Raw genomic sequence first — 25,027 nt, 5'->3', positions numbered from 1 at the left:
AGCTCTGGGAGGGCGAGCAGGACTCTTTCTGGCTCACGCCACCAGAACCGTTTTCTAACTACATTCTAATGGCAGAATTTCCGTGAAAATGCGCGAACCAGCAAGAGTCTAGTAAGACTCTAAGACTGTAGGAATTCTGGGGCTGGCAGTCAATAGAGGTATCGTATTTGTTCAAATCCTCATAGATGTTAAGGCCAGAAGGGACTAATCAATCACCCAGTCTGACCTCCAGTATAAAACAGGCCAGAGAATTTCAACCCAATCCCCCTGTATTGAGCCCAGTAACTTGTGTTGGACTAAAGCATCTTCCAGAAATGCATCCAGCGTAGATCTGAAGACATCAAGAGATGGAGACTCCACCACCTCCCTTGGTAGTTTGTTCCAATGGTTCATCACCCGAATTACAGGCGAGATGATCTAGTTCAGACTCACTGAGAGAAGCAGGGAATGCTCTGAATGCCATTTCTACTGTCGCTTTTTAGAGTATAACCACCCCATCTAGGACTAGTCAGTTGGTCTAGTTCAGCCAGTTGGTCGCATGCAAGACAGACAATGAAGTGGACTGCTCAGCTGGAATCAGCCTGTTTATAGAGGGGCTCGTGTCACAGTTTTACCTGGTAGGAGGATACACTGCCCATTTGTCTGGACTGTTACCAACAAGAAAGCAGCATTTGTGATGTCCTGCACAGGATGAGAGGCAAAATGTCTAAAGAAACCATTAGCCAGCAAGGAGAGGCCAGAGAACTAAGACACCCATTATTATGCCTATGGGTGTGTTACTTTCTGCTCAAATTAATGTTGTTTATACGTAAGCAAACTATGACTAGGTCCATTCTTGTGATGGATCAGAAAACTCTGATCTACTCTGTAGCTTGCAAACAGAGATATCCAAGTTAAGACTGAAATACATTGGCCCACCACATCCAAGAGCACAGGCAGAGACCTACTGTACTATGTAGTATATTAGCCACTGGATAAAATAGTATCACTTTACAAATATTCCTGAAGTAATACTTCGATGGGGAGAGATCAAATAATTTTGTGACATCACCCCTTTACGCCTAATTTCATCTGAACAATCCAGTTCGTTGCCAATCTCACAACCACAGCACTTCTGACCTGTTGAAACAGGCAGATAGTAAGACTTACACCTTTTGCAGGTGGGGAAACTGAGGCACATAGGTTAAATGACTTGCCTTTGGTGACAGAGGGAATCCGCTGCAGAGCTGGGACTCAAATCTGGGAATTTCTGGCTCCCTACTGTGTGCTCAGAGAAGTTCTCTTTCAAACTGTGTGGGTTTAAGTAGTTTTCTATGAAAGCCTTTGTTGCTAGAAGTCTGTGGTAGGTGTGGATGGTGACGCTTAATGCACTATTGGATACAAGGGTGATGAGCATGATAAGAAACTAAATAGAACAGAATGCAAAAGCTGAGTGAGCTGGTAAGGGCTACGTTGTAACTGACAAAATCAATTCCATTGCAGGTGTGTATTAGAGGTACCAAATAACTCAACAGTTACCTCCCCAAAGCTGGGTCAAGAGAGATTTCAACCCACTGGGTCAAGTTATTTGTATTTGAATGTATGAGCTTAGAACTCTCAGCCAGGACGGCATCATCATGGTAGTGATGTCCTAAAGTCCTAGTTCAACGCAATGACTGTGCTGCACTGGACTCTGCTGGTGTGATACTTGACTGAGTAGTTCAGGGGATGGCTGGACTCACTTACCATATGCAAAGGCCAAGTCCACCAGAACGCTAGTGCTGAGGGTAAAGTGCTTCTGAACCAGATGGTAGGAAATGGCCCGGAGCAGGGGGACAGAGCGCCGCTTCTGGATCGCTAAAGCTAATGTCAGTTTCCGAATGTCCTCAGCAGTGAATTGCTCGGCTAATTCCAAAGCCTGCCAACAGACATTAAGCATAGAGAGTAAAAGTGGGATAAAACTATTTACACGATTAATCACTTACATATCTGGCACATTTCAAAGTATCTTACAAAACACCCTCTCAAAGATCATCCAGCACTGAAATGCAGCCACCTCTGGAGCAGAACATAGCAGCTCACAGTAATAAACAGTATGAGATATGATGTGAAAACCATTGTATCCAGAGGGGAGAATTAAAGGAGGCAGAATGTAATTACTTCTGACTGAATGTGGTCAGGGTATCAGTGCTACACTGATTACTATGCAAAAAATACTATGGGACCTATTACAACCACAAGTGGCCAGTATGGACTCAATACAGGAGCAACTGGGTGAAATTTATAAACATAAGAATGGCCATACTGGGAATGGTCCATTTAGCTTGTATCCTCTCTTCTGACAGTGGCCAATGCCAGATGCTTCAGAGGGAATGAACAGAACAAGGCAATTATCCGTCCTGTTGCCCAGTCCTGGCATCAGTCAGAGGCTTAGGGATACCCAGGGCACAGGGTTGCATCCCTGACCATCTTGGCTAATCCCTGTAGGAGCCTGACTATTTATTCCTACCCTTTGTTTTCTGTCTGTTAACCAGTTACTGAGAAGACCTTCCCTTTTATCCCAGGACTACTTAGTTTGCTTAAGAGCTTTTTGGGAGAGACCTTGTCAAAGGCATTCTGAAAGTCTAAGTACACTATATCCACTGGATCACCCTTGTCCCTGTTTGTTGATCCCCCTCAAACAATTCTAATAGATTGGTGATGCATGATTTTACAAAAGCCATTTTGACTCCTCCCCAACAAATCGAGTTCATCTATCTCTATCAACAACTCATGTCTGATAATTCTGTTCTTTAATTCAGTTTCAATCAATTTGCCTGGTACTGAGGTTAGGTTTACGGGCCTGTCGTTACTTGGATTGCCTCTGGAGCCTTTAAAAAAAAAGACCTTTCCTATGCAGGAAAGGAGACTAGATGATGGAACGGTTCCTTCCGGCTTTAAATTCTGAGCATATGTTTACATTTCATCCAAAAGACAACAGCACTCTAACTTTAAGGGTTTATGCCGGGCTCAGTCCCATGGGATCTGAGCATCTAAACCAATGCACCAGCAAAGTGAGTACTGACACAGGGGAAAGAGTGTCCCCTAGTGAATCACTAACACCATTTCCTGGTGTTTCCCTTGGAATCTCACCAATTACTAACCTTACCCCACTGTGTTTAATTTGCTATCTGGCAAGATCCTAACCCAACCAGTCTAAACTGTGGTATTTTTTATTAGCATATACCAATGTCTGTAGCAAATATTTATCCCCAGGGTCCAGGAAGAGAGAGACATGGGGCTCATGAACTACAGAGGTTTCTGTGGCAGCTCTTTGGGCCAGTACCCACCATGGAGAAGGCGAGTACTGAATTTGACATAGCTGCAGTCAAACAACCACCTAGAGATCTCATTGGTGGTTTCAACCTGGGGAGCGTTTCCCCAGCCCAGATCACGTGCCTGAAGGACATCTAGTAAGCACCGGAACAATGAGCTAATCCACGGGCACAGGCCTGCAAAGCTGTGATTCACGAGCCATCTGATTCAGAACCAGGCTGAACTGGAAGGAGAGAGGAATGGAAAGGGAACTAAGGTAACATTCCTTTTCTCCCAGTCTGTGATAATTTAAAGTGGGGGGAGTCTCAGGGCAGCCTGCCCCCACAATGAGCAGATTCTGCAACTCTATGCTCAGATCTCAGTGGAGTCTGGCCCTGGGGGTGAGGCAGGCTCTCTACAGAGTCTCACTATGGAGCCATTTCAGTAAAGTGTAAAGTAAACCACAACAGTTCTCTCCTTAACCTCAGACCAGATCTGTGGGTCATTTGGCTTGTCATATTCAGGATCACGGCTTTTTAAAAAAAAAAAAAATGGATGGGGATGGTGGTGGGAAAACATTCCACATCAAAAACCCCTAGGAGGCCCCCGAAGGAATATCCTGCCACGGATGCCTGACGTGCTGTATAAATGCCTACGAGCGCTTATTTGCGAGTAGATTTTTTTAAATCACTTGACAGCCCTAATTTTGCTAAACTTTTTCCTTATGTATCCAGCACATTTAAGGTAGTTTATTTAAATAAAACATGTAAAGTTCTGTTTTTGTGCATTTGCAATTAAATTTGACTTTCCATCCGATACAGCTTGACACAAACTGCAAGTAAAAAATTAATCCTCTAGGAAGTGAGAAATGCATCATTCATCATTCTCATGGAATAAATGTAAAAATTAAGAATCTAAATACATGTAAGTTAAACTGTATCTAGTTCAATATCTGTGTATAGATAGAGTTTATCCTCCTGGTTAACAAAAAGCAGCACCAAATTTGGTGTAGAGGCCGTATTTCATTGCAAATCAACGTTTCAATGATTACTAGCCAATGAAAATAACTAGAAAGCACAATTAAAATTGCTGATTTAAATCAAGGCTTCCAGCTTGCTGATTTAAATCATGATAAAATTGGAGATTTAAAAGGATTTATTTAAATCAATCCACCCTGCAGGAGACTCAAGCATGTCTGAGCTGCTGCCTATACCTTGTCCTCCAGCCGGTCCATCAGGGTCTTCGAGAGGTGTCCGAGCTTCACCATCATTGCCACCACAGCTCTCGTGTCCCCAATCTCCGTCCAGCGCAGCTCCAGGTGCTTCACCATGTCGCTCAGCAGCTCATTCTGATCCTCCGCCTGCTTGCTGGCTGCCACGTACTCTGCCAGGGAAGCAATCTGCCTGAAATCCAAGCGTCTCAACCGCCAGCGCACCTCCTGCTTCACCGATCTCAGCGCCCTCTCCAGCCCCAGAAGGTCGAGGCTCTTCAAGAGGGGCAACAAAGAGCTACTACAGACTTGGGAAATCTAGGCAGCAAAGAGGAAATATGGGAATGTTGTTAGGCACAAAGGAGGCTGTAACCGAGCAAGACGTGGAGTTAGAGACTAGAGGATTTATCAGATGGGATCAATCATCCAGCATTGGCAAATGCCAGACGCTCCAGAGGAAGGCACCCCCCAAAGAGTGGTTTTAGTGCTCCCGTGTCTACACTCCACATTCACTGCCCCTTTAACTTCAGCCACAGCCTGCAGGTTTCCCAGCAGCTAATATGTCCAGCCCCGGTCTGGAGACAGAGCAGTGGCGCTCTAGTTTTCCCAGGGCTGAGCTTTCATTGCCTTTAGTGTCAGTCAACAGGTCTCTCTTTTTCCTCTGTGTTCAGACCAAACTCCCCCTCCCCCCGCCTGTGTACATTCCACAACTGCCTCATGATTCCACAGGCACAGGGCACGTGCAGCTCTTCTCCAAGGAGAAACTGATGATGAAGCGGCTGCAAGGCCATCATTCTTACGCTTCCAGATCTTGACTATATGTGCAGGATCCAATGACCTAGGCCACGTACAGGGCAGCGTAGGGCTATCACTGCTGGGCCATGGGGTCAAATTAAGCTTTTCTCACTGGAACTGCCAATAGGCAGCTGGAAGGAAAAAAAAAAATAAAACGGAAGTCCAAAGTTCCACAGATGATACTCTAGATTCTAAAGCACTTTTCATGCTGACGAATCCCCATGGGTTGTGCGGAAAACAAAGGAAATATCAGCAAATTGCAGCCACCTCTGGGGTGGAACATGACAGCTATTTAACAACAGTACAAAACAGTTTAAGGAAAGGGAAGAATCACTTCTCAGCTTGAAGCGGAATTAAGGGAAGTAGAATGTAATGACTCAGATAGAATTTGGCCAGGGTGCTCTACCAGTGCTCTGGCAAATGGTACCACAGACATTGTAATAATCAAGACTTCAGTCTTACGAGTTGTCAGAAACTTGGCGTTTTTTAGTAGCACAGCAGCCTCTCAGAGCCATCCCTTGACACTGACTCGATCACCACTGTAGAATAGTCATTCTTAGAGATCTCAGAGTGGTTTGCAAAGGTTCTGTAAACAAGTATCACCCATTAGGCAGCTGAAGAAACAGATCATGACCTACCAAAGATCACACAGGTCATTGGCAAGCCAGGAACAGTATCTCAGCATTCCCACTCTCAGTCTCGTGCCCCATTCAGTCTTTCAATACAAACCACCAACACCATTTCCTGCAGCACCTTGATACCGAATTCCATTGAGAGACTTCTGTCCAACTGCTGGCCTGGTCCAATCCTGCCTGTCTTTTGATATCTCAGGGCTTGTCTACATGGGGTCTTACATCAGCTTAACTTTAGTTTGTTTGCATTAAAGTGTCTTGTGCCCACACTCAACTTTTTTTTAATCAAGTTATTTAGTATCATAGTTGGCAGCAATTAATCCTCTTTGGAAGAGAAGTTAACTTCTCACTGCAGTGAGTTTATTTGCTTTAAGGTTCGTGTGGACAAATTCTTAAGTATTCCGCTTCAGGCAATCCTCCCACTGCCATCCCACAGTGCACTGCTTCACACCTGGATCAGACGCCTGTGGATCTGTCTGTGCGCCTTCCATTGCTCCATGGTCATCTCGACCAGATCCTCATTTAAATGCTGGCACACAGCTAGGTGTGGCACTTATTGATACCAGTAGTGGGTAGCACAGAGCTGTGTGGCATAACAAAGTAGTGTGAATGCCACTCAGTTAATTTACATAAGAACGGCTATACTAGGTCAGACCAAAGGTTCATCTAGCCCAGTATCCTATCTTCTGACTGTGGCCAATGCCAGGTGCCCCAGAAAAAATGAACAGAACAGGTAATCATCAAGTGATCCATCCCCTGTCGTCCAGTCTGAGCTTCTGGCAAACAGTGGCTAGGGACACCATCCCTGCCCATCCTTGCTAATAGCCATTGATGGACCTATCCTCCATGAACTTATCTAGTTCTTTTTTTGACCCTGTTATAGTCTTGGCCTTCACAACAAGGAGTTCCACAGGTTGACTGTGCGTTGTGTGAAAAAATACTTCCTTTTGTTTTAAACCTACTGCCTATTAATTTGATTTGGTGACCCCGAGTTCTTGTGTTACAAGAGAGAGTAAATAACACTTCCATATTTACTTTCTCCACACCAGTCATGATTTTATAGATCTCTATCATATCCCCCCGTAGTCATCTCCTTTCCAAGCTGAAAAGTCCCAGTCTCATTAATCTCTCCAAATATGGCAGCAATTCCATATCCCTAATCATTTTTGTTGCCCCTTTCTGAACCTTTTCCAATTTCAATATATCTCTTTTTTCAGATGGGGCGACCACATCTGCATGCAGTATACAGGATGTGGATGTACCATGGATTTATAAAGAGGCAATATTATATTTTCTGTCTTATTATCTATCCCTTTCTTAATGATTCCCAACATTCTCTTCACTTTTTTGACTGCCGCTGCACATTGAGTGGATGTTTCCAGAGAACTATCCACAATGACTCCAAGGTCTCTTTCTTAAGTAGTAACACCTAATTTAGACCCCGTCATTTTATATGTATAGTTGGGATTATGTTTTCCAATGTGCATTACTTTGCATTTATCAACATTGAATTTCATCTGCCATTTTGTTGCCCAGTCACCCAGTTTTGAGAGATCCTTTTGTAGCTCTTCGCAATCTGCTTGGGACTTAACTATCTTGAGTAGTTTTGTATCATCTGCAAATTTTGCCACCCCACTGTTTACCCTTCTCCAGATCTAAGTGCAACAATTTGGTGCACTTAGAGTAAACAAACTAATCCAATTTAACATTCCCATGTAGGCATGCTCTTACGGTGAGATGCTGAAGTATTTCTACTGATCTATACCAGGTGTCTGTAGCATTCTTTTATCCCCAGGGTCCAGTAATAGAGAAATGGGGCCCATGAACTACAGATGTTGCTGTGGCAGCCGGCTGGGCCAGTACCGACCACAGACAAGGACAGTACTGAATTTGACAAGGCTGCTGTAGTTTAATAGGTAGTGGAGAACATAATGTAACGTGTGAAACCCACTCTTATTCTCTTGTTTAGCTATCCTATCATTTTACTGAGATTTCATTGGGCTAATCCAGGGTTCCACATGGCTGTTGAGAGCTGGGTGTGAATTCATTGAAGTGCCCAAAGGGGGAAACTAAAGTTCTTAACATGGGTACAACACTGCTGCTGGCAGCAGAATTCACCAATGATCAGTCCAATTCAAACTTTAACTTTATTAATCCTTGTGCAGCTGTTCACCACAGCCCTTGTGAAGACAACAGAATTTAGCAGGGCTGTCTGAAGCACCACTGCTTCGTGTCACCAATAGGGGAGGAAGCAGCAGGATCTCAATAGAGAGACTGCAAATTGGTAAGGCAATGTAGTGTCTGCTTGGCTATCACCCCAATTCCTGCCTGTGCCCAACCACTGGGACGCATAGCGCCCACAGCCACTACAGCCTTTGAACACACAGAAATGGAATACCTAAGTAATGCTGCAGTTTTAGTGGTTTCTAGTGCAATAAGTATTCTGCCTTTTCTGAAAGCAGTTGGTCACTCTCTCTCTCCCTTCCATGTGCTCTCTCTCAGCTGGAAGTTCGGAGAACCAACATCATGTGACCAGCCAACTCTGCACAGGCCACCAGCTAGGGATCTTTGGGAAATTACGTCTCATCAAGTGTGGTTAAAAGCACCAGGGAAAGGGCACTTTCTACGCTTCTTCTCCCAATCACACTCCTCCCTCCGAGAGCGCCTGTCCGCAGCATCATGGGAATGTACCTGGCTATGTAGAACGCCGAGCACTCGCTGGAAGCGACTGTCCTGCAAGATGCTCTTCGGTTTTAGGTTTTCCTTCACCACGAGTCGGGAGAGTTGGATGATCAGTGCGGAGGCCTGCTTCCCATTTAGAGAGTCATGTTCACCCACGTGCAAGAGATCGCCAGGGCTAGGAGCTGATGCAATGAGTTCATCAATCTTTCTGTTCTCTGGATGTCCACTGTACCCTTGCTTCTTGACTGAGTGTGTGTCTATTTGCCTGGAGAGGCCTGAAGTGTATAATGAAGCGAGAGCTCCCTGAGGCAGAGCTCTTGCTATCACTGTCTTGGATGCTGGTGCTAACAGAGAAGCTGGGTTTGCCAGGGATGCGAAGGTGGAGCCACCAAAGAGCCGACGACAACAGCGTTGCACCAGTCTGGCTGCCATGACACAGCTAGATCTATTGGGAGGGAAGAGGAGGGGTACAAAACTGAATTGGGGTCAACTCCACATCTCAGAGGCCTACAAAAGGAAAAAACAAAAAACACTTTAACAAAAGTATATTTAAAAGTTAAAAAAGAAGAGGGAACTGGATGACTCTAGGGCATAGAGTTTTCCACCAATAGCCTGGTTTGAATCTAGCCCAGGCCGGTAGCGACCGAAAATCATGTGTCACATAGGTTATGCCGACATTTGTAGTGGTGTGTAGTGTAGACATACTACATACCCAGCTAGTATGGGTATAAACAGCAGTGTAGATGGTGAGGCACTGCTTAGGTAAGTAGAGTACAGACACGCCAGAACCTTAGGGTATGTACCCCACACAGCTCTCTACACGCCCAAGCTGTGTCTCCCACTTCTACTCTGCCTCCCCTCTGCCAAAGCCTTTCACTGCCTCGTGTAGCTACACACCACAGTGGGGAGGCAGCCTGTTTCTCACTATGGCATGTAGCTACATCTACCCCACATGCTGCCGCAAGTGTAGACAAGGCCTTAGGGACATTCAACTGCTCTAGAAGATAAAGTGTAGTCTCGTGCTGGGAACTGTCAATGAATTTCAGCCCTGTTTGTTTTACATTCATTCGTGATATTTATATGGCATCATTAAGGTCTGCGAATGCAAGAAACACTTCCTTTCACTTTCACTCATTTATCCACAAGTCAGTCTAAGTCTTAGGAATATCATCAATAGCTTATGCTAAATTGAGAGCAATTGGGGGAATAAAACCCATGAACATTTAAAAGTGCCTGTGAGAAGTTACAATGAAAATCTAAGGTTGGTATTAACTCCCACTGGCGACCACTGACATCCATCATAGGATTGTATCTGCTTCCTATCAGTCACTGCAATACCTAGGCACTGCTGCATGGTTTGACTCGGCGCATGCTCATTTAAGTACCCTGTTTTGTCACATGCACATTGCAGGCACAAAACGCTGGTGGTACTGCTAGGTACTGTCTACTAGTCCTGCTGAAGCCAGTTGTGAAATCCCCGAGAACAGCCCTCTCCTCCCCCGACACACAGGCCAGCTCCTCTGGGGCAGCAACAGCACCTGGGGACTGACACCAGGCCCAGTTCTGACGCCCCCCCGCCCCCGAACCGTGTCTGAATTGGATCGCCCACTTCCGGGCTCCGACTGATAAGTTTCATACCGAAGCCCCCTCTACACTAGGGCACGTTGCCAGCGCAGACCGACCACGATGCGATTTACTCACAAATCAGACACGGCTCTAGGGGTGAAACTCTGCTTTCCCCCGTATAACGGGTGTCCCCCCCTCGGGGCTTTTCCCGGCACGGATCGCACGCCGGAGTGACACCGCTACGCTACGGCGAGTCAGTCGTGTAGACACAGCCCGAGAGGAGCCGCTGAGGACAAGCCAGGCCGCACCGGGGAGCGAGCCAGGGCCGGTGAATGTCACCAGGGAGAGGCCCAAGGCCCGGCCCACGGGGCGGTGCCCCACGCGCGGCGCTGAACAGGCTCCAGGCCGGCACGGGGAGGGGGAGGGGAGGGACCACCCCGCTTCCCGGTGCCGTGACCGGCCCGGCCCGGCCGCCCCTCCTCGGGCTCCCGCGGGACCCCAGGCCCAGGGCCCGGCCGGAGCCACTCACCGCCCCGCCAAGCTGCCCTCGGCCGTCCGCAGCCGAGGAGAGGGGAGAGAGCGCGCGTGAGCGGCGCGGGCCGAGCGCGTCACTGCCCGCGCGACGCTCCTCCCGCAGCGCCGCGCCGCGCCTATTGGCGGGAGACACGCCACGGGCGCCATTTTCACGGAGGGCGGGGCGGGGCGCGCGGCGCTCTGCCCGGGCGCCATTTTGGGTCGGGGGGGGAGGCAGGCAGGGCTTGGCGGGTGCAGCAGCAGCCCCGCGGATAGCGCTGGGAGATGGGGGAGGGGCGGCGGCTATATGGTGCTATGGGCTCCTTGGGGAGGGGGGAAGCGCCCCTCCCAGGCAGGGGGGGGCCACGCCCGGCTGCTGGGGGGTCTAGATGGCGCCAGATGCGGGGCGTCTCTCCAGTCTCTGGCCCTTGGGGGAGGAGAGGGGCTAGTGTCCAATTCTGGCTGCAGCCAAGCTCTGGCGTGTCGTAGGCCAGGTGCAGGGCCTAGGGGAGAGCTTGGCCTGCCCCAAAATGAGCTGTAGCGAAGGTCTGGCTGCCTGCGCCGCGCCTGTCCCCGTAGTATCTGAACGGCCGCTCAGGGTGTAGAGGCTTATTCCAAGGCCAGGGCTGGGTCCCGCCACCTTCTGCTGACACAGATGGGATTTGGGGTGGGACCCTCTGGGAAGCTCGTGATTTTGCTAAAGAGGTGCAGGTCTATTTTTCCTAAATGGACACGATCTAATGTGCCGAAAGGAACAACGTCTAGTATTTCCAACGCCGAATGTTCAAAAATCATATCAGGCTCACCAAAAAAAATCATAAGGTTGGCTGTTAAGGCATGAGGGTATATTTAAAAAATAGATTTGGTGTTCTTTTAATTTGCCTTCTGAGCCTCTAGGATCTACTGGGATCACAGTTTGAGGTTTTCTCCATAGCCATGAGGGTTCGCTATCTATCTTTTTATTTAAGAAGGAAGGTTGAAATCATCACATGTCCTACTTGACCCTAGGAGCTGGGGCTTTAAGGAAAACAATTATTGAGACTCATGACAAAATCATGAGAGTTGGCAACAGTAAGAGCCTTGCATCTGTAACTGCTGTTATCCCGTGTTCATTACTAGCTGTTACGAGTCATAGCACTTAATGTCCTGTTTTCAGGCTTCCATCAAGGAACATGTCTGATAAATGTTAGGTGGGGCTGATTCCAACCCATAGAGAGCAGTAGTACATATAAGTACCAGCTGCTGTTACAAGTATTTTACACACTGCTTGCATGCTGCTGGTCTGCTATTCTTTGCACATTTGATTATTTATGTAGCAGTAGCAACCAATGGTGCAAATCCATATTGGGCCCCCCTTTGTGCTGACAAACAATTAGGATAACATTCCCTACTCAGAGTTTACAATCTAAATAGATTAAGGGTGGTCAGAGGGTATAACATTCAAGCAAACCACTTGCTATTTCCATTTTGTTTTTAAAGTTCTTGTTTATTTTACATTGAGGGGTGTTTTGTTTTTATACTTTTTCCTGGTGCTAGAAAATCCTGCCAACTGGGCTTAATAAGCAGAATAACTACTGTTCTACACAAACACCTCCCATTTAATCAACCAACTAGAGAATTTGCCCTTTAAGCAGATTCCATTGACTACCCACTATACACCTCAATTCAGTGTCTATGATATCAATTAGTCAGTGTTCTCTCCTTCTAGAACTGTCTGATTAGTCTTTCCTCTAGGGAAGCACGTAACACTTGTTTTTATTGATACTTGTATAACTTGTGGTTCCCCTTTAAAGTGAAGCAGTTTCTCATGTGTCCCCACCCCTCTTTTGTACTTGGCCTGATGGGAGGCCAATTCCCTCACTTGATATTAATTAAAATGTGACTTTTAAAGAAATTCTGTCTTACAAAACGTTTTTTTGGATATTGATTCTGTGGGAAACTTAATCTCATCCTTTATTGAAATCTCCCTCAGTAGTTTTAGATTGATAGGTCTGGATCAGTTCGGTGCAGAGCCAACCTATGCAGTGGAAGGACTTTATGTCAGGCCATCAGGAAATAATCTATCTTTAAAACATCCACCACATCATTAATACATAAATTAAAAAGACATGCTAGAAAAGTAGGGAAAATATTACTACAGTCTCCATTGACTTTAGTTTTTATATTTGTCATATTGCCCTGATGTAGAGCCCCTAGAATATACAAAAGTCTTAAATGAATACACATGCTTCTTAGTTCTGAGCAAAGTTTCTCAGTTAATAGCATCAAATGCCATCTTTAGATTTATGAAAGCAGCATATACTGTGGTTAAGAGCACTAGGTTATATTTATAAACCATATAAGAGAAAACACCTGTCAATTCTGGCTCTACCAGCCCTAAAGCCAGACTGCTCTATATGTAGTAAATTAGTGTCTAAAATCCATATTTCAAGTTTAGATCGTAAAAATCTGTAATACATTTTCTGTGCTATGTCCACCAGACTCGTAGGTCTCTCTGAAGCAGGATTCTTTGTCCCCCTTTTTAAAAATAGGAACTATGATACTAGACTTCCAGTCAGATAGAATCCATCCAGTGTGATTAATGACAGTAAATAATGTAGCCATGAATGTGGACCACCAATCAAGATTCTTCCAAAAAACTTCAGAAAAGAGAAATTCTCCTTTGGAGCTTTTTTCTGTTGTTGGGCTAAAATAAATGACTGAATTTTATTGTACATTACTGGAAGACAGAGTGATAAATCAAAGAGAGGATTCCTTATTACATCAACTATAGTAGAATTAGATTAAAAATATTCGGAAGGGAGAATCATCAAAGACCTGGCCAAAATGTGCTATTGGGCTCCGTCATTAATATGGGGATCCTCAGCTGGATCCTACCAGAGCTTGAGGCCACCATCTTCCAAAATATGGAAAAAAAATTTACTTTAACTGCTGCTTCAAAATCCTTCCACTAGGATCTAAAATATTCTTGTTCTTTGATATAATAAACCTTTATATCATTTTCTGGTAGTTACTAAATTAGGAAGTAAGTTAGAGGAACTGCGTCTTACCCTATTAGCTTTATGCGCTAGAGCAGACTTTTCCTTCACATGGTCTTCATCAAACCAAGTGCGCTTATCTTTGAAAGCATTTTTGGGATAATTAAAACCCAAATTAATTTGTTTAGAGACAAGCGATTGTAAGGACTTTACCAGCAACTCATATTCACAAATTTGAGAGGAGTTCTCAGATGTAATTATTACATCTAAAAAATCTTAAGTCTTCCAATCTCCTAGATAATGTGACACAAATGTCTGGGATCCATTTTAGTCATGCAACCAAGTTGTTCCAAACAGGTAATCAAGGCATCCTCACCCATCAGAAATAATCTCCTTTTTTTAGAGAGAATTTTATCATTCATTATAGAGAGAAATTGGTGGTCACTATCCATATGAGAAAGTATAGCGAAATCTCTTTAGAAGGGCCAATTAATTATGGGGATAATAATCAGTAATACCACCAGTTTATGAAATATAGGTAAAATGGCTTTCTCTATCCCTTGCACTCATTCCATTTATAGGTATCAGATTAAATTTAATCTATTAAAGCATTTGGTTTTTGTCCAGAGATGTTAAACACTGGATCTCTAGAGTTTCAAGGGGGAAGTTCAAAAATCTCCTTAATGTTTTCTTCCCCTTATACTGAGTTCATTGGAGAACCTATCTAAGCATTAATCTCCCAAAATAATTAGACAAGCAATTGGGAACTAAAGACCTACTATACGAGTTTGCTTGTCCGGGCACTCCCACAATAAAACAGGGAGAATATGGGGGGAATGTATGCATTTAATACTAAAATTTGCAGATCAGGAATTTGTTTTAAAATATAGTCTGAATGTCCTTTGATTCCCAAGGTAAAATCTGGGCTCTCAGGTGTAAGGAAACCAACGTGACAAGTTCTGATACACAACTCCTTTTTGATGATTGGCTTCCTTCTTGGAGAAAGGATTCAAAACCAAGAAAGACTATGATTTCAGATTCAACTAACCATGTTTCTTGTAAAAATCAATAAAAGTTTTGAAAATGTAAAGAATTCCATATCATTCATCTTATTTTATACCAGGATAAAGTACGTAAATTGTTCTGGCAAAAGTTCTCCCTGGGTGGAGGGAAAGAAATCAGACAATCTAGTCATATATAAGAAATGGACACAATGGCTTGATTATAAGAATTTGATTAATCTCCAAATACCACATTCTTCTGAAGAGTTTCAGAGTAGCAGCCGTGTTAGTCTGTATCCGCAAAAAGAACAGGAGTACTTGTGGCACCTTAGAGACTAACAAATTTATTAGAGCATAAGCTTTCGTGGGCTACAGCCCACTTCTTCGGATGCATATAGAGTGGAACATATATTGAGGAGATATATATAAACACATACAGAGAGCATGAACAGGTGGGAGTTGTCTTACCAACTCTGAGAGGCCAATTAAGTAAGAGAAAAAAACTTTTGAAGTGATAATCAAGATAGCCCAGTACAGACAGTTTGATAAGAAGTGTGAGAATACTTACAAGGGGAGATAAATTCAATGTTTGTAATGGCTCAGCCATTCCCAGTCCTTATTCAATCCTGAGTTGATTGTATCTAGTTTGCATATCAATTCCAGCTCAGCAGTCTCTCGTTGGAGTCTGTATTCTTCTGAAGAGTAATCTATGTTGGAGATTGTGAACACAAGAGGAGGAATCGTATCTCAAAGCTCCCATAAAAAGATAGCACCATTTTTGGGAGGGGGAATGGTAAAGCTAGTGGGCCTAGAAGAAGAGACTGGAAGTTCAAATCAATAGTACAAAAAGTTCTAGAATGCACCTGACTAAGAGTTGATGTAAAATCCTGAGAGAGAGGATTATCATAACATAAATAACAAGAACTAGCCTCTTTTTGTATACATTATATCAGATATAGTCTATTTTTTGTCAAGGTATAGTCAAGGTCCAGACTCCAGAGAAACATTTTTATATCACAAGTGCCTGTATTAAAAAAACAAAATGCTGTGCATTAGTAATATATCCCATTGTTTATATTTTTAGTGCATTAAATGAAAAATCAAACCATTGTATAACCTAAAAATAACCTCCCAGAAAGATGTAAAAAATTACATTTGAGACTTTGAGAAAGAACATAAATAAAATGTCAGATGCAAAAATTAGCATTAAGACACTTTCAGACAACTGTTTTAAGTTTTGAATTTGTTTTGAGTTTACAATGAGGAATTTTGATTTTGTCAGATAAAATTATTGTAAGCATATATGTATATAGATGAGCATATTCCAAATTTTCAAGCCTTGTGTGGCTTATTTAATATTAGTATCAGAGTTTGAAAGAAAATAATACTTAAAGGATTTAGGATTCAAGCCTTTCCAATAATAGATACACACCTACACGTGTGTATTAAGCAAAAGAATCATGAATAATTACTGTGAAATACCTGTTACATTTTCAGTAGTGATATTACAGTTTTAATTTTATATGGCAATACAAATTTAAAATAAAATATATGTGAATGTTTACTTATAATACCATCAGTGGACAGTTACCCCAAAATTTGGACCCAAGACACCCCAATAGTGGCCTGCCTATAACTGTAAACCAATTAAAAATTTGTCCCGCTTCAATGGATAACAAGAGGTGGACCACCTTGGAGGAATTGCTCGGGTTTTACCAGGGAGTTTGTCTCTGACCCTCAGAGGACTCCCCAGAATAGACTAGTTCTGTTAACCCAGGAGAGGACATGAATACAGCCTTCCGCTTAAAAGATTGATGCTCAAGCAGTAATTTTTTTAAAACAAAGTAACATTTATTTTAAGAAAATATTCAGTTACCATACATTTAATAATTGAGAAAGAATGCACTAGGACAGTGCTTCTCAAACTATCTGATGTGGCGGATCGGCAATTTTTGTTTGCAATGTGCCAGGGATCGGTACTATATTTGTGCCATATTATTATCGTATTCGCATAGGCATGTAGCACGTCAGATCAGAAAAACTAACATTCTTCACTGGATTAATTGGAATGGGAGCGTGCATACCAAGTGTAGCGTACTCACGGAGATGTTCCCATTTAAATATATTGAAGACTGACTGAAAGGCTGTGTGTCTGTGTGGATAGTATAATATGACTATTATTTGTTTACGATCCAAGAAAATATTTGAACATTTGTAGTAATATTAATTTATATCGGAAACAATATAATGAATATAATAAAAGTTGGCAGACATTTTTTATTTTGTTTATTTTGTAAACAAATAATACAATATTACAATACAAATACAAAATATTAAAAAAATCAAACCAGCAAAGTCTCCTAACAAAGATATTATAAAAAAACTTATATATAAGTAATAAAATAAAAAATTATAATGAATAAAGTAAAGGTTAAAAAAAAATAAAAAAAGATTGAAAGGAATAGGTAACATTAAATTGAAATCATAATAATTTTGAAAATGTCGTAATACTAAAATATCAAATTGATAAGCTATTTTATTAACACAATAATAGGCATGTTAAAACCTTAACCTTTACGAATGTGAAAAGTGAGCCTGCTTCTTCTTTGTCAGTTTATCCAGTCGTGGTTCAATTGAGGATAGTGCTACATGCAATGGAGAATGAATATCCATACTATTCCTGTACTTTGTCTTAATGAGACTCATAGTTGAGAAGCCAGTCTCGCAGAGGTATGTTGAAGGAAATGGGAGAAGAGTTTTCAGAGCAATTTCAGTAAGCTCAGGATATTCTGCTTTCACTTCTATCCAAAAGGAATCAGTGATGTTGTAGTTTCGAAACTCATCTTCAATCTTTCGTCAGCAGCCAGTTCCAACAATTTATCCTCTATAGTGACAGTTAAGTCATCTTTCAATGGAATAAACAGATTTTGGATCCATCCAGTCCCTTTCCACGGATCTTCTTCTGCTGGAAAGTAAAACTCAAAATGTTCCGCCAAATTCGTCAAGTGTTCACTGATGACGTTTCTTAGCGATGTAACATTAAGGTCTTTGCCTGCATTGGCGATGATTGTTGCTAATTTGTGAAACATGTCATAACAATCTCTTGACACTTGGCTCTTCCATGCTTCTAGCTTTTGTTTCTGTCCGTCGATCTTGTCTGCCATTGTAAGTCACAAAGCCATCCTTCCCTGCCTGGAGGTGTTGAGATCATTAAAGATGACAAAGATATCAGCCAAATAAGCCAGCTTGACTATCCAATCCACATCTTGGAACAATTAAGACCAATTTGTTTTTTTGTCCTGAAGAAACTCGGCAAGCTCGTTTCGGAGCTCAAATACTCCTGACAGGACTTTTTCCCTCGATAACCAACGTACATCGGCATGCAATAGGAGCTGTTTATGATCAGCTCCCATATCATCACATATTGCAGCGAATAGTCTTGAATTTAAAGCATTCGCCTTTACATAGTTCACAATTTTTACGACCTTGCTGAGTACACTGTTTAGTTCTGTTATTTTTTTTGTTGCAAGACTTTCTCGGTGAAGGAAGTAGTGCGTCGACTTGCATTCGGGTGCAAGCACCTTAAATCTGGGTAACCACTCCAGAATGCCATCCTGTCATTGCGGCAGTGCCATCAGAACATACGCCTACACAAAACTTGAAATCCAACCCACATTTGTTAACGATGTAGTCGCTCACAGTCTTGAACACTTCAGAACTAGTTGTTTTTATTGGTAGTGAAGCAGAAAACAAAAACTCTTCCTTCAAGTCACCCTCATGTTCAAAGTGCACATACACCATCAAAATTGCCATATTAGTAACGTCTGTACATTCATCAAGCTGCAAAGAAAAGTACTTTGCTAATGTAATCTGTCCTATGAGCTGATCTTCCATATTGTGATCCAGATCGTGAATTTGTTGAGCTATAGTGTCATTTGAAAGTGGCACCTGAGCCACTTTCTTTGCCGCCGGCTCGCCCTGCATTTCCATGCAGATATCTTTAATACAGCCTATCACTAGCGTCTCACTGATTGTGCATGGCTTTTTAGCCTTAACAACACGAAGCACTACTTTATAAGAAGCTCTCAAAACACAAGTATTTATGTGTGACACTTCAAAGATCTGTTTCTGACGGCCTTTTAAATCAACATGCTTTCTTTCGAAGAACTCTTTCGGCTTTGAACTAATTTCATTATGTTTTGTATTTAAATGCCTCTTGAGCTTTGACGGCTTCATTGCATCATTAGCCAACACATCGCCACAAATAATGCACTGCGGTTTTGGCACTCCACCATCATTCGTGGCTGCAAAACCGAACGGAATGTATGAGGAGTCATATTTCCGAGTAAAGCCAGAACGAATTTTTGTTGGTGACAATACTTTGGTTTCATTTACATCGCCGTCATCTGATTCAGAATTATTTCCATGTTCACCAACCGGATGTCTCTGCTTGATAAATATGTCGATTGGGCCTCACTTTACCATCTGTAAATTAGGCATAAAAATAATGAATATAAATTCCATTACCCCGGGTATGTACTTAATTTATGATATTGGGATGAAAAATTTATAATATTATTAGTACAGTGGAGTCACATCTTATGCGTGTGGGGAAAAAGATGCTTTCTCCCTATGTCTGGGCATAGCTCACTGTCCAATTAAGGGGGAGGCTGTGCACGGACAGCGTGAGAGAGTGTGGCTTGAGGTTTCTGGTCCTCTCGGGGTGGTGGGTCTTGTGGGCCAGTCTGGGCCGGCCTCCTCCTGCTGTGTGTTCATAGAGGCTAGGTGGCCGACCGGACCGCCCTATGGGACCTGATCCTTGTCCTAATGAGGGCGGGGAATTTGTTTACTATGTGCTGATTCCCGTTGGGGACAGGGAGTACGATTAAATTCCTTTGTTTTGCATTAATAGTTTCCTACTTTGTGTTGATTAGTTTTGTGTGGCTCAGCCTTCGGGGACTGGTCCCCCCGAAGGACGATTGACTGGCTGCTAGGTGACCCCGGGAAAATTGGATCCTACCGTGAGTAGGGCGGAAATCCAAGGAATCCCTGGATCCTACCGTGGGTAGGCCGGAAATCCAGGGAATCCCGGAGTGGCCGAGGGGTTTGGCAGGCTCCCACCAGCAATAGGCTGGTAGTGGTGAGAGATGCTGTAACAGAGATCCCGAATTAGGTGTGCTGTGTGACTGTGGGCCGTGAGGTGACCCTACCCCTGTTTCCCTTGAAGTGCCGAGAAGCCCCTCCTTGCTCAGAGAGCAAGGAGGCCCCGGGAAACCGCCCACGTATTCCTGGGCAGTAGAGTAACCCATCCCGTTCTCTTGAAGACGGGCCGGTGCTCTCTGTCAGAGGAGGGGTGTGTGGGGATCGTGCCTTTCCTAACCCTTTGTGTAGTTGACCTACGACCGAAACCTTACCCCAGATCTTCCTTTTGGAGTTGTGGGCTCCCTCCCCTTGCTCGGAGAGAGGGGAAGTCCCTGGAAATCGCCCGCCGTACCGGAGGCAATAGGGTATCCTACCCCGTTCCTTTAAAAGACGGGCTGGTGTCTTTGCTGAAAGAGGTGTGTGTGAGGACCTCCCTTATAAATCCTCCCCATTGGTGTGAATGTTGAGGAGTTGGCCTCGCCTGTAAAGGAGGCCAGGGCTTACTGCAGTGTTCTAGTGACTAAGACTCAGAGAAATACCACTTTTTATAGTAAGGAAGTGCTAGTTTCTGGCTCTTGGCCAATAAACTAAATAGCAATTGCTTCATTGATCACTTAATCCTCACCTACGGGAGGGGGTTGCATCGTCTAGATCTAATTCACTATATGCATATAGAATTGAGGTAAATCGAGCCTTTCGTGTCGTCCTCGGTCGGGGTGCTGCATCTGGTACCGACAGAGACACTACGAGTCTGCCGGGCTTGGTGTGGGGCCCTGAAAGGGGGAAGGGAAAACCACTCCTTGTTTGGGGGCGGCTGGTTTTGTTTGGATAACTGCTCACTTGTATGTTGAATAGCCTTTTGCCTGGATTACCTTTGTAGCTCAGTAGGTGGTCCAGGCGAGGGGTTGTTTGACTGCTCACCTGCACCTGTTAAGGGGGGTTTGTTCGGACAAGAGCCATCTAGCCATGGGAACCTCACAATCCAAGTAGGTCCCGTGCCAGAAAAGGGCACTCCGGCTGCATATATGTATTCCAACTATGGGCCCTTGACCTGCATATTTCTAAAGGAGTGGAATTGGAATACCAGGGATAATCCAAGTTTGCAGTTCCCGGAGGAAGGGACTTTTAATTTTAACAAAATTTTGCACCTTCGGGGGGCCTTAGTAGTTTACAAGGCAAATCAGATCCAATGGGATGCATTTTTTAATTGGTATGGGGGAATGGAGAAGTGGCGTCGGGAATCTATTCAACGGAGTCTAAATAACTCCCATGATAAAGTTAAGACCCAATTGGAAGAAACAAAAAAACAATTGAAGGAAGTACAATCTAAACCCTTAACTCCCCTGGCTGCCCCCATGTTCCCCGTTAGGCAAATACCCTCAGCTCCCCAGGCCCCGACGGTACCCCCTCCCTATAACCAACCCCCCGAAGATCTCATAGATTTTTATTTGGATCACGGGAGACCGCCTAGGCGGGCGCGGGCACCCCAGGAGCAACCGGAGGGGGAGCAGCTACAGGAAGTCCCCCAGCCACAGGAAGTTCCCCACTATGTGGAGGGGGTGGACTCGGAGGGTGAGGACGAGGCGGGTGGACAGCAGCCCGCTCCCTCTTCCTTCACAGAATCTGTCATGCCCTTAGTATCCTCTCCAAATTCCCCAATTGGGGAATTGGAGAAATGTATGCACCGCATCTTCGACCAGGCAGACCAGTTGGCTGAGATGCTGCGCATATCTCCTGGCCCAGCCTACCATACTCAGCTGCAAGTGGCCCGCCATGACAAATCAAAAGGGCGGGGGGAGGAAGTCTGCCCCAGTAAATTTAGAGAAACGGAGGACGATATCTTAGGAGATGTAAGTAAGGCTCGAAGGGAGCTTGTACGGAAGTTCAAAACCAGTGCAGATGGGAAAATCGGGACCTCCCATGAGGTGAGAAATTTTCCCTTGAAACAGCTCCCTGCGATGGACGGTGGGGTAAAAGACGGTTACTCACCGTTGTAACTGTTGTTCTTCGAGATGTGTTGCTCATATCCATTCCATTAGGTGTGTGCGCGCCGCGTGCACGATCGTCGGAAGATTTTCTACCCTAGCAACACCGGCGGGTCGGCTGTGGAGCCCCCTAGAGTGGCGCCTTCATGGCGCTGAATATATACCCCAGCCGACCCGGCGCCCCCTCAGTTCCTTCTTGCCGGCTACTCCGACAGTGGGGACGGGGGGCGGGTTTGGAATGGATATGAGCAACACATCTCGAAGAACAACAGTTACAACGGTGAGTAACTGTCTTTTCTTCTTCGAGTGCTTGCTCATATCCATTCCATTAGGTGACTCCCAAGCCCAACTTAGGTGGTGGGGTCGGAGTGAGACATTGCTGTGTGCAAAACCGCTGACCCGAATGCAGCATCGTCTCTGGACTGCTGCACTAGTGCATAGTGAGCTGTAAACGTGTGGACTGATGACCAAACCGCCGCTCTACAAATGTCCTGTATCGGAACATGTGCCAGGAAAGCAGTCGAGGAGGCTTGGGCCCTCGTGGAGTGAGCGGTGAGGTGCGGTGCTGAGACGCCTGCCAGGTCATAGCAAGTCCGGATGCAAGACGTAATCCAGGAGGATAGGCGTTGTGAGGAGACCGGTGAGCCTTTCATTCGGTCGGCCACTGCAACGAAGAGTTGCGTCGTCTTTCTAAAGTGCTTTGTGCGGTCAATATAGAAGGCCAGGGCCCTTCGTACGTCCAGGGAATGCAAACGTTGATCCTGGCGAGTGGCATGTGGTTTGGGGTAAAAGACCGGGAGAAATATGTCCTGGTTGATATGAAATAGAGAAACCACCTTAGGGAGAAAGGCAGGATGTGGACGAAGCTGCACTTTATCCTTATGGAAAACTGTATAAGGGGGCTCGGATGTAAGCGCCCTGAGTTCAGAAACGCGCCTTGCTGAGGTAATGGCTACGAGGAAGGCTGTCTTCCAGGATAGATACAAAAGTGAACAGGTGGCTAGTGGTTCAAATGGAGGACCTGTGAGTCTGGAGAGAACCAGATTAAGGTCCCACGTCGGGACGGGCTGACGCTGTTGTGGGTACGTCCGGTCTAAGCCCTTGAGGAATCTAACGACCATCGGGTTAGAGAATACCGAGGACGCGAATTCCCCTGGGTGAAAGGCTGATATAGCAGCCAGGTGAACTTTGACTGAAGATATCGCCAACCCTTGCTGTTTTAGGGAGAGGAGATATTCCAATATGAGAGGAATAGGTGCCTGCAACGGGGGCGTGGCTCGTTGTTCGCACCAACATGAGAACCGTTTCCACTTGGCCAGGTACGTGGTCCGTGTTGAGGGCTTCCTACTGCTCAGCAGAATCTGTTGGACAGAGTGCGAGCATTGCCGCTCTGCCTGGGTGAACCATGGAGCAGCCACGCTGTGAGGTGGAGTGATTGCAGGTCGGGGTGACGCAGCCGACCGTGGTCCTGAGAAATGAGATCCGGACATAATGGAAGCGGGATCGGTGTTTGAACCGAGAGTTCCAACAGTGTGGTGTACCAATGTTGTCTCGGCCACGCTGGAGCGATCAGAATTACCTGTGCCTGGTCTCTGCGCAATTTTAGCAGTACCTTGTGGACCAGAGGAAACGGAGGGAAGGCATAAAACAGGTGGCCTTTCCAGGGAAGGAGAAACGCATCCGAGAGGGAGCCCGGAGCTCGACCTTGTAGGGAGCAGAACATGTGGCACTTCCTGTTGTCTCGAGATGCAAACAGGTCTATCTGGGGAAACCCCAACCTCCGGAAGATGGAATGTATGATGTCCGGACGGATAGACCACTCGTGTGTCTGGAAGGACCTGCTGAGTCGGTCCGCTAGAGTGTTCTGGACTCCAGGGAGGAACGATGCCGTGAGATGGATTGAGTGGGCGATGCAGAAGTCCCACAGGCGAATGGCCTCTTGGCATAGAACTGACGAACGTGCTCCTCCTTGCTTGTTGATGTAAAACATGGCCGTGGTGTTGTCGATGAGAACTAACACACAACGGCCACGTAGTTGATTGAGAAATGCCTGGCACGCCAGGCGCACCGCCATCAGCTCCCGAACATTGATGTGCAGGGCTAACTGGGGTGCAGTCCACAGGCCCTGGGTATGGTGTTCGTTGAGATGGGCGCCCCAACCCAGAGATGAAGCGTCTGTGACCAGATGCAGAGAGGGTTGTGGGGCGTGAAATGGCATCCCTTCGCAGACCACATTGTGATCTAGCCACCAGGTGAGGGAGGTCAGGACCGAGTTCGGGACCGTGACCACCATGTTCAGGCTGTCCCGATGTGGACGGTATATTGATGACACCCAGGTCTGGAGTGGGCGAAGCCGAAGTCTGGCATGCCTGGTTACGTACGTGCAGGAAGCCATGTGACCCAGCAGGGTAAGGCACGACCTCACCGTGGTAGTTGGGAAGGCCTGTAGCCCTTGAATGAGGCTCGTGATGGTGCCAAAGCGGTTGTCTGGCAGGATGGCTTGTGCACGTCTGGAGTCTAGAACTGCGCCGATGAAATCTATTCTCTGGGTAGGTTCTAGAGTGGATTTGTCCTTGTTGAGTAGGATGCCCAACTCGTTGAATGTGTGCACTATTCTGTGGACGTGAGCTTGAACTTGCTCTTTGGTGCGACCGCGTACCAGCCAGTCGTCTAGGTACGGGAACACCTGTATCTCCTGCCGACGAAGGTACGCTGCCACGACAGCCATACATTTCGTGAACACTCTTGGGGCCGAGGATAGGCCGAAAGGAAGGACTACAAATTGGTAGTGCACCGTGTTTACCACGAATCGCAGGAAGCGTCTGTGAGGTGGGTAAATTGAGATGTGAAAGTATGCGTCTTTCATGTCGAGGGCGGCGAACCAGTCTCCAGGATCGAGGGAAGGGATAATGGCCCCCAAAGAGATCATGCGGAACTTCAACTTTACTACGAATTTGTTGAGTCCGCGCAAGTCCAAGATGGGCCGCAGACCTCCTTTGGACTTGGGGATCAGGAAGTAACGGGAATAAAATCCCCTGCCCCTTAACTCTATCGGAACCTCCTCTATGGCCCCCATGGCCAGGAGCGTAGAAACCTCCTGTATAAGAAGTTGCTCGTGAGAAGGGTCCCTGAAGAGGGACGGGGAAGGGGGGTGGGAGGGGGGGATAGAAGAAAACTGGATAGCGTATCCCTTCTCCACCGTGCGGAGGACCCAGCGGTCCGAAGTTATAAGGGACCAAGCACGGTGGAA

General features: G+C 45.4%; 1 protein-coding gene and 2 non-coding genes across 7 annotated transcripts in view; all 3 read right to left on the bottom strand.

Annotated features, from left to right (window-relative positions):
- Positions 1 to 10,764, bottom strand: part of TBRG4 (transforming growth factor beta regulator 4) — a 29,136-nt gene extending 18,372 nt beyond the window's left edge. For 2 of the 5 annotated variants that reach the window (XM_054016790.1, XM_054016794.1), the window contains exons 1-4: positions 10,688 to 10,764; positions 8,602 to 9,099; positions 4,487 to 4,801; positions 1,726 to 1,897 (exon numbers count right to left, since the gene is read on the bottom strand). In XM_054016790.1, the coding sequence (XP_053872765.1) occupies positions 1,726 to 1,897; positions 4,487 to 4,801; positions 8,602 to 9,024 (910 nt within the window). In that variant the 5' untranslated portion in view covers positions 9,025 to 9,099; positions 10,688 to 10,764. Of the gene's footprint in view, positions 1 to 1,725; positions 1,898 to 4,486; positions 4,802 to 8,601; positions 9,100 to 10,293; positions 10,539 to 10,687 lie in introns of those variants that run through there. The other 3 variants (XM_054016792.1, XM_054016791.1, XM_054016795.1) reach the window with 3 other exon arrangements.
- On the bottom strand, positions 3,206 to 3,345 carry LOC128833280 (small nucleolar RNA SNORA5). Its single transcript, XR_008444170.1, has one exon. It is a non-coding gene; the product is annotated as a small nucleolar RNA SNORA5 (small nucleolar RNA).
- Positions 7,677 to 7,814, bottom strand: LOC128833282 (small nucleolar RNA SNORA5). The gene has a single exon (XR_008444172.1). It is a non-coding gene; the product is annotated as a small nucleolar RNA SNORA5 (small nucleolar RNA).
- Positions 10,765 to 25,027: the final 14,263 nt, after the last annotated feature.

Source organism: Malaclemys terrapin, chromosome 2 (assembly GCF_027887155.1).
Source record: "Malaclemys terrapin pileata isolate rMalTer1 chromosome 2, rMalTer1.hap1, whole genome shotgun sequence".
Lineage (NCBI taxonomy): Eukaryota > Metazoa > Chordata > Testudines > Emydidae > Malaclemys > Malaclemys terrapin.
Note: the sequence above shows the minus strand (reverse complement) of the source record. Positions and strands in the feature narration are given on the sequence as shown.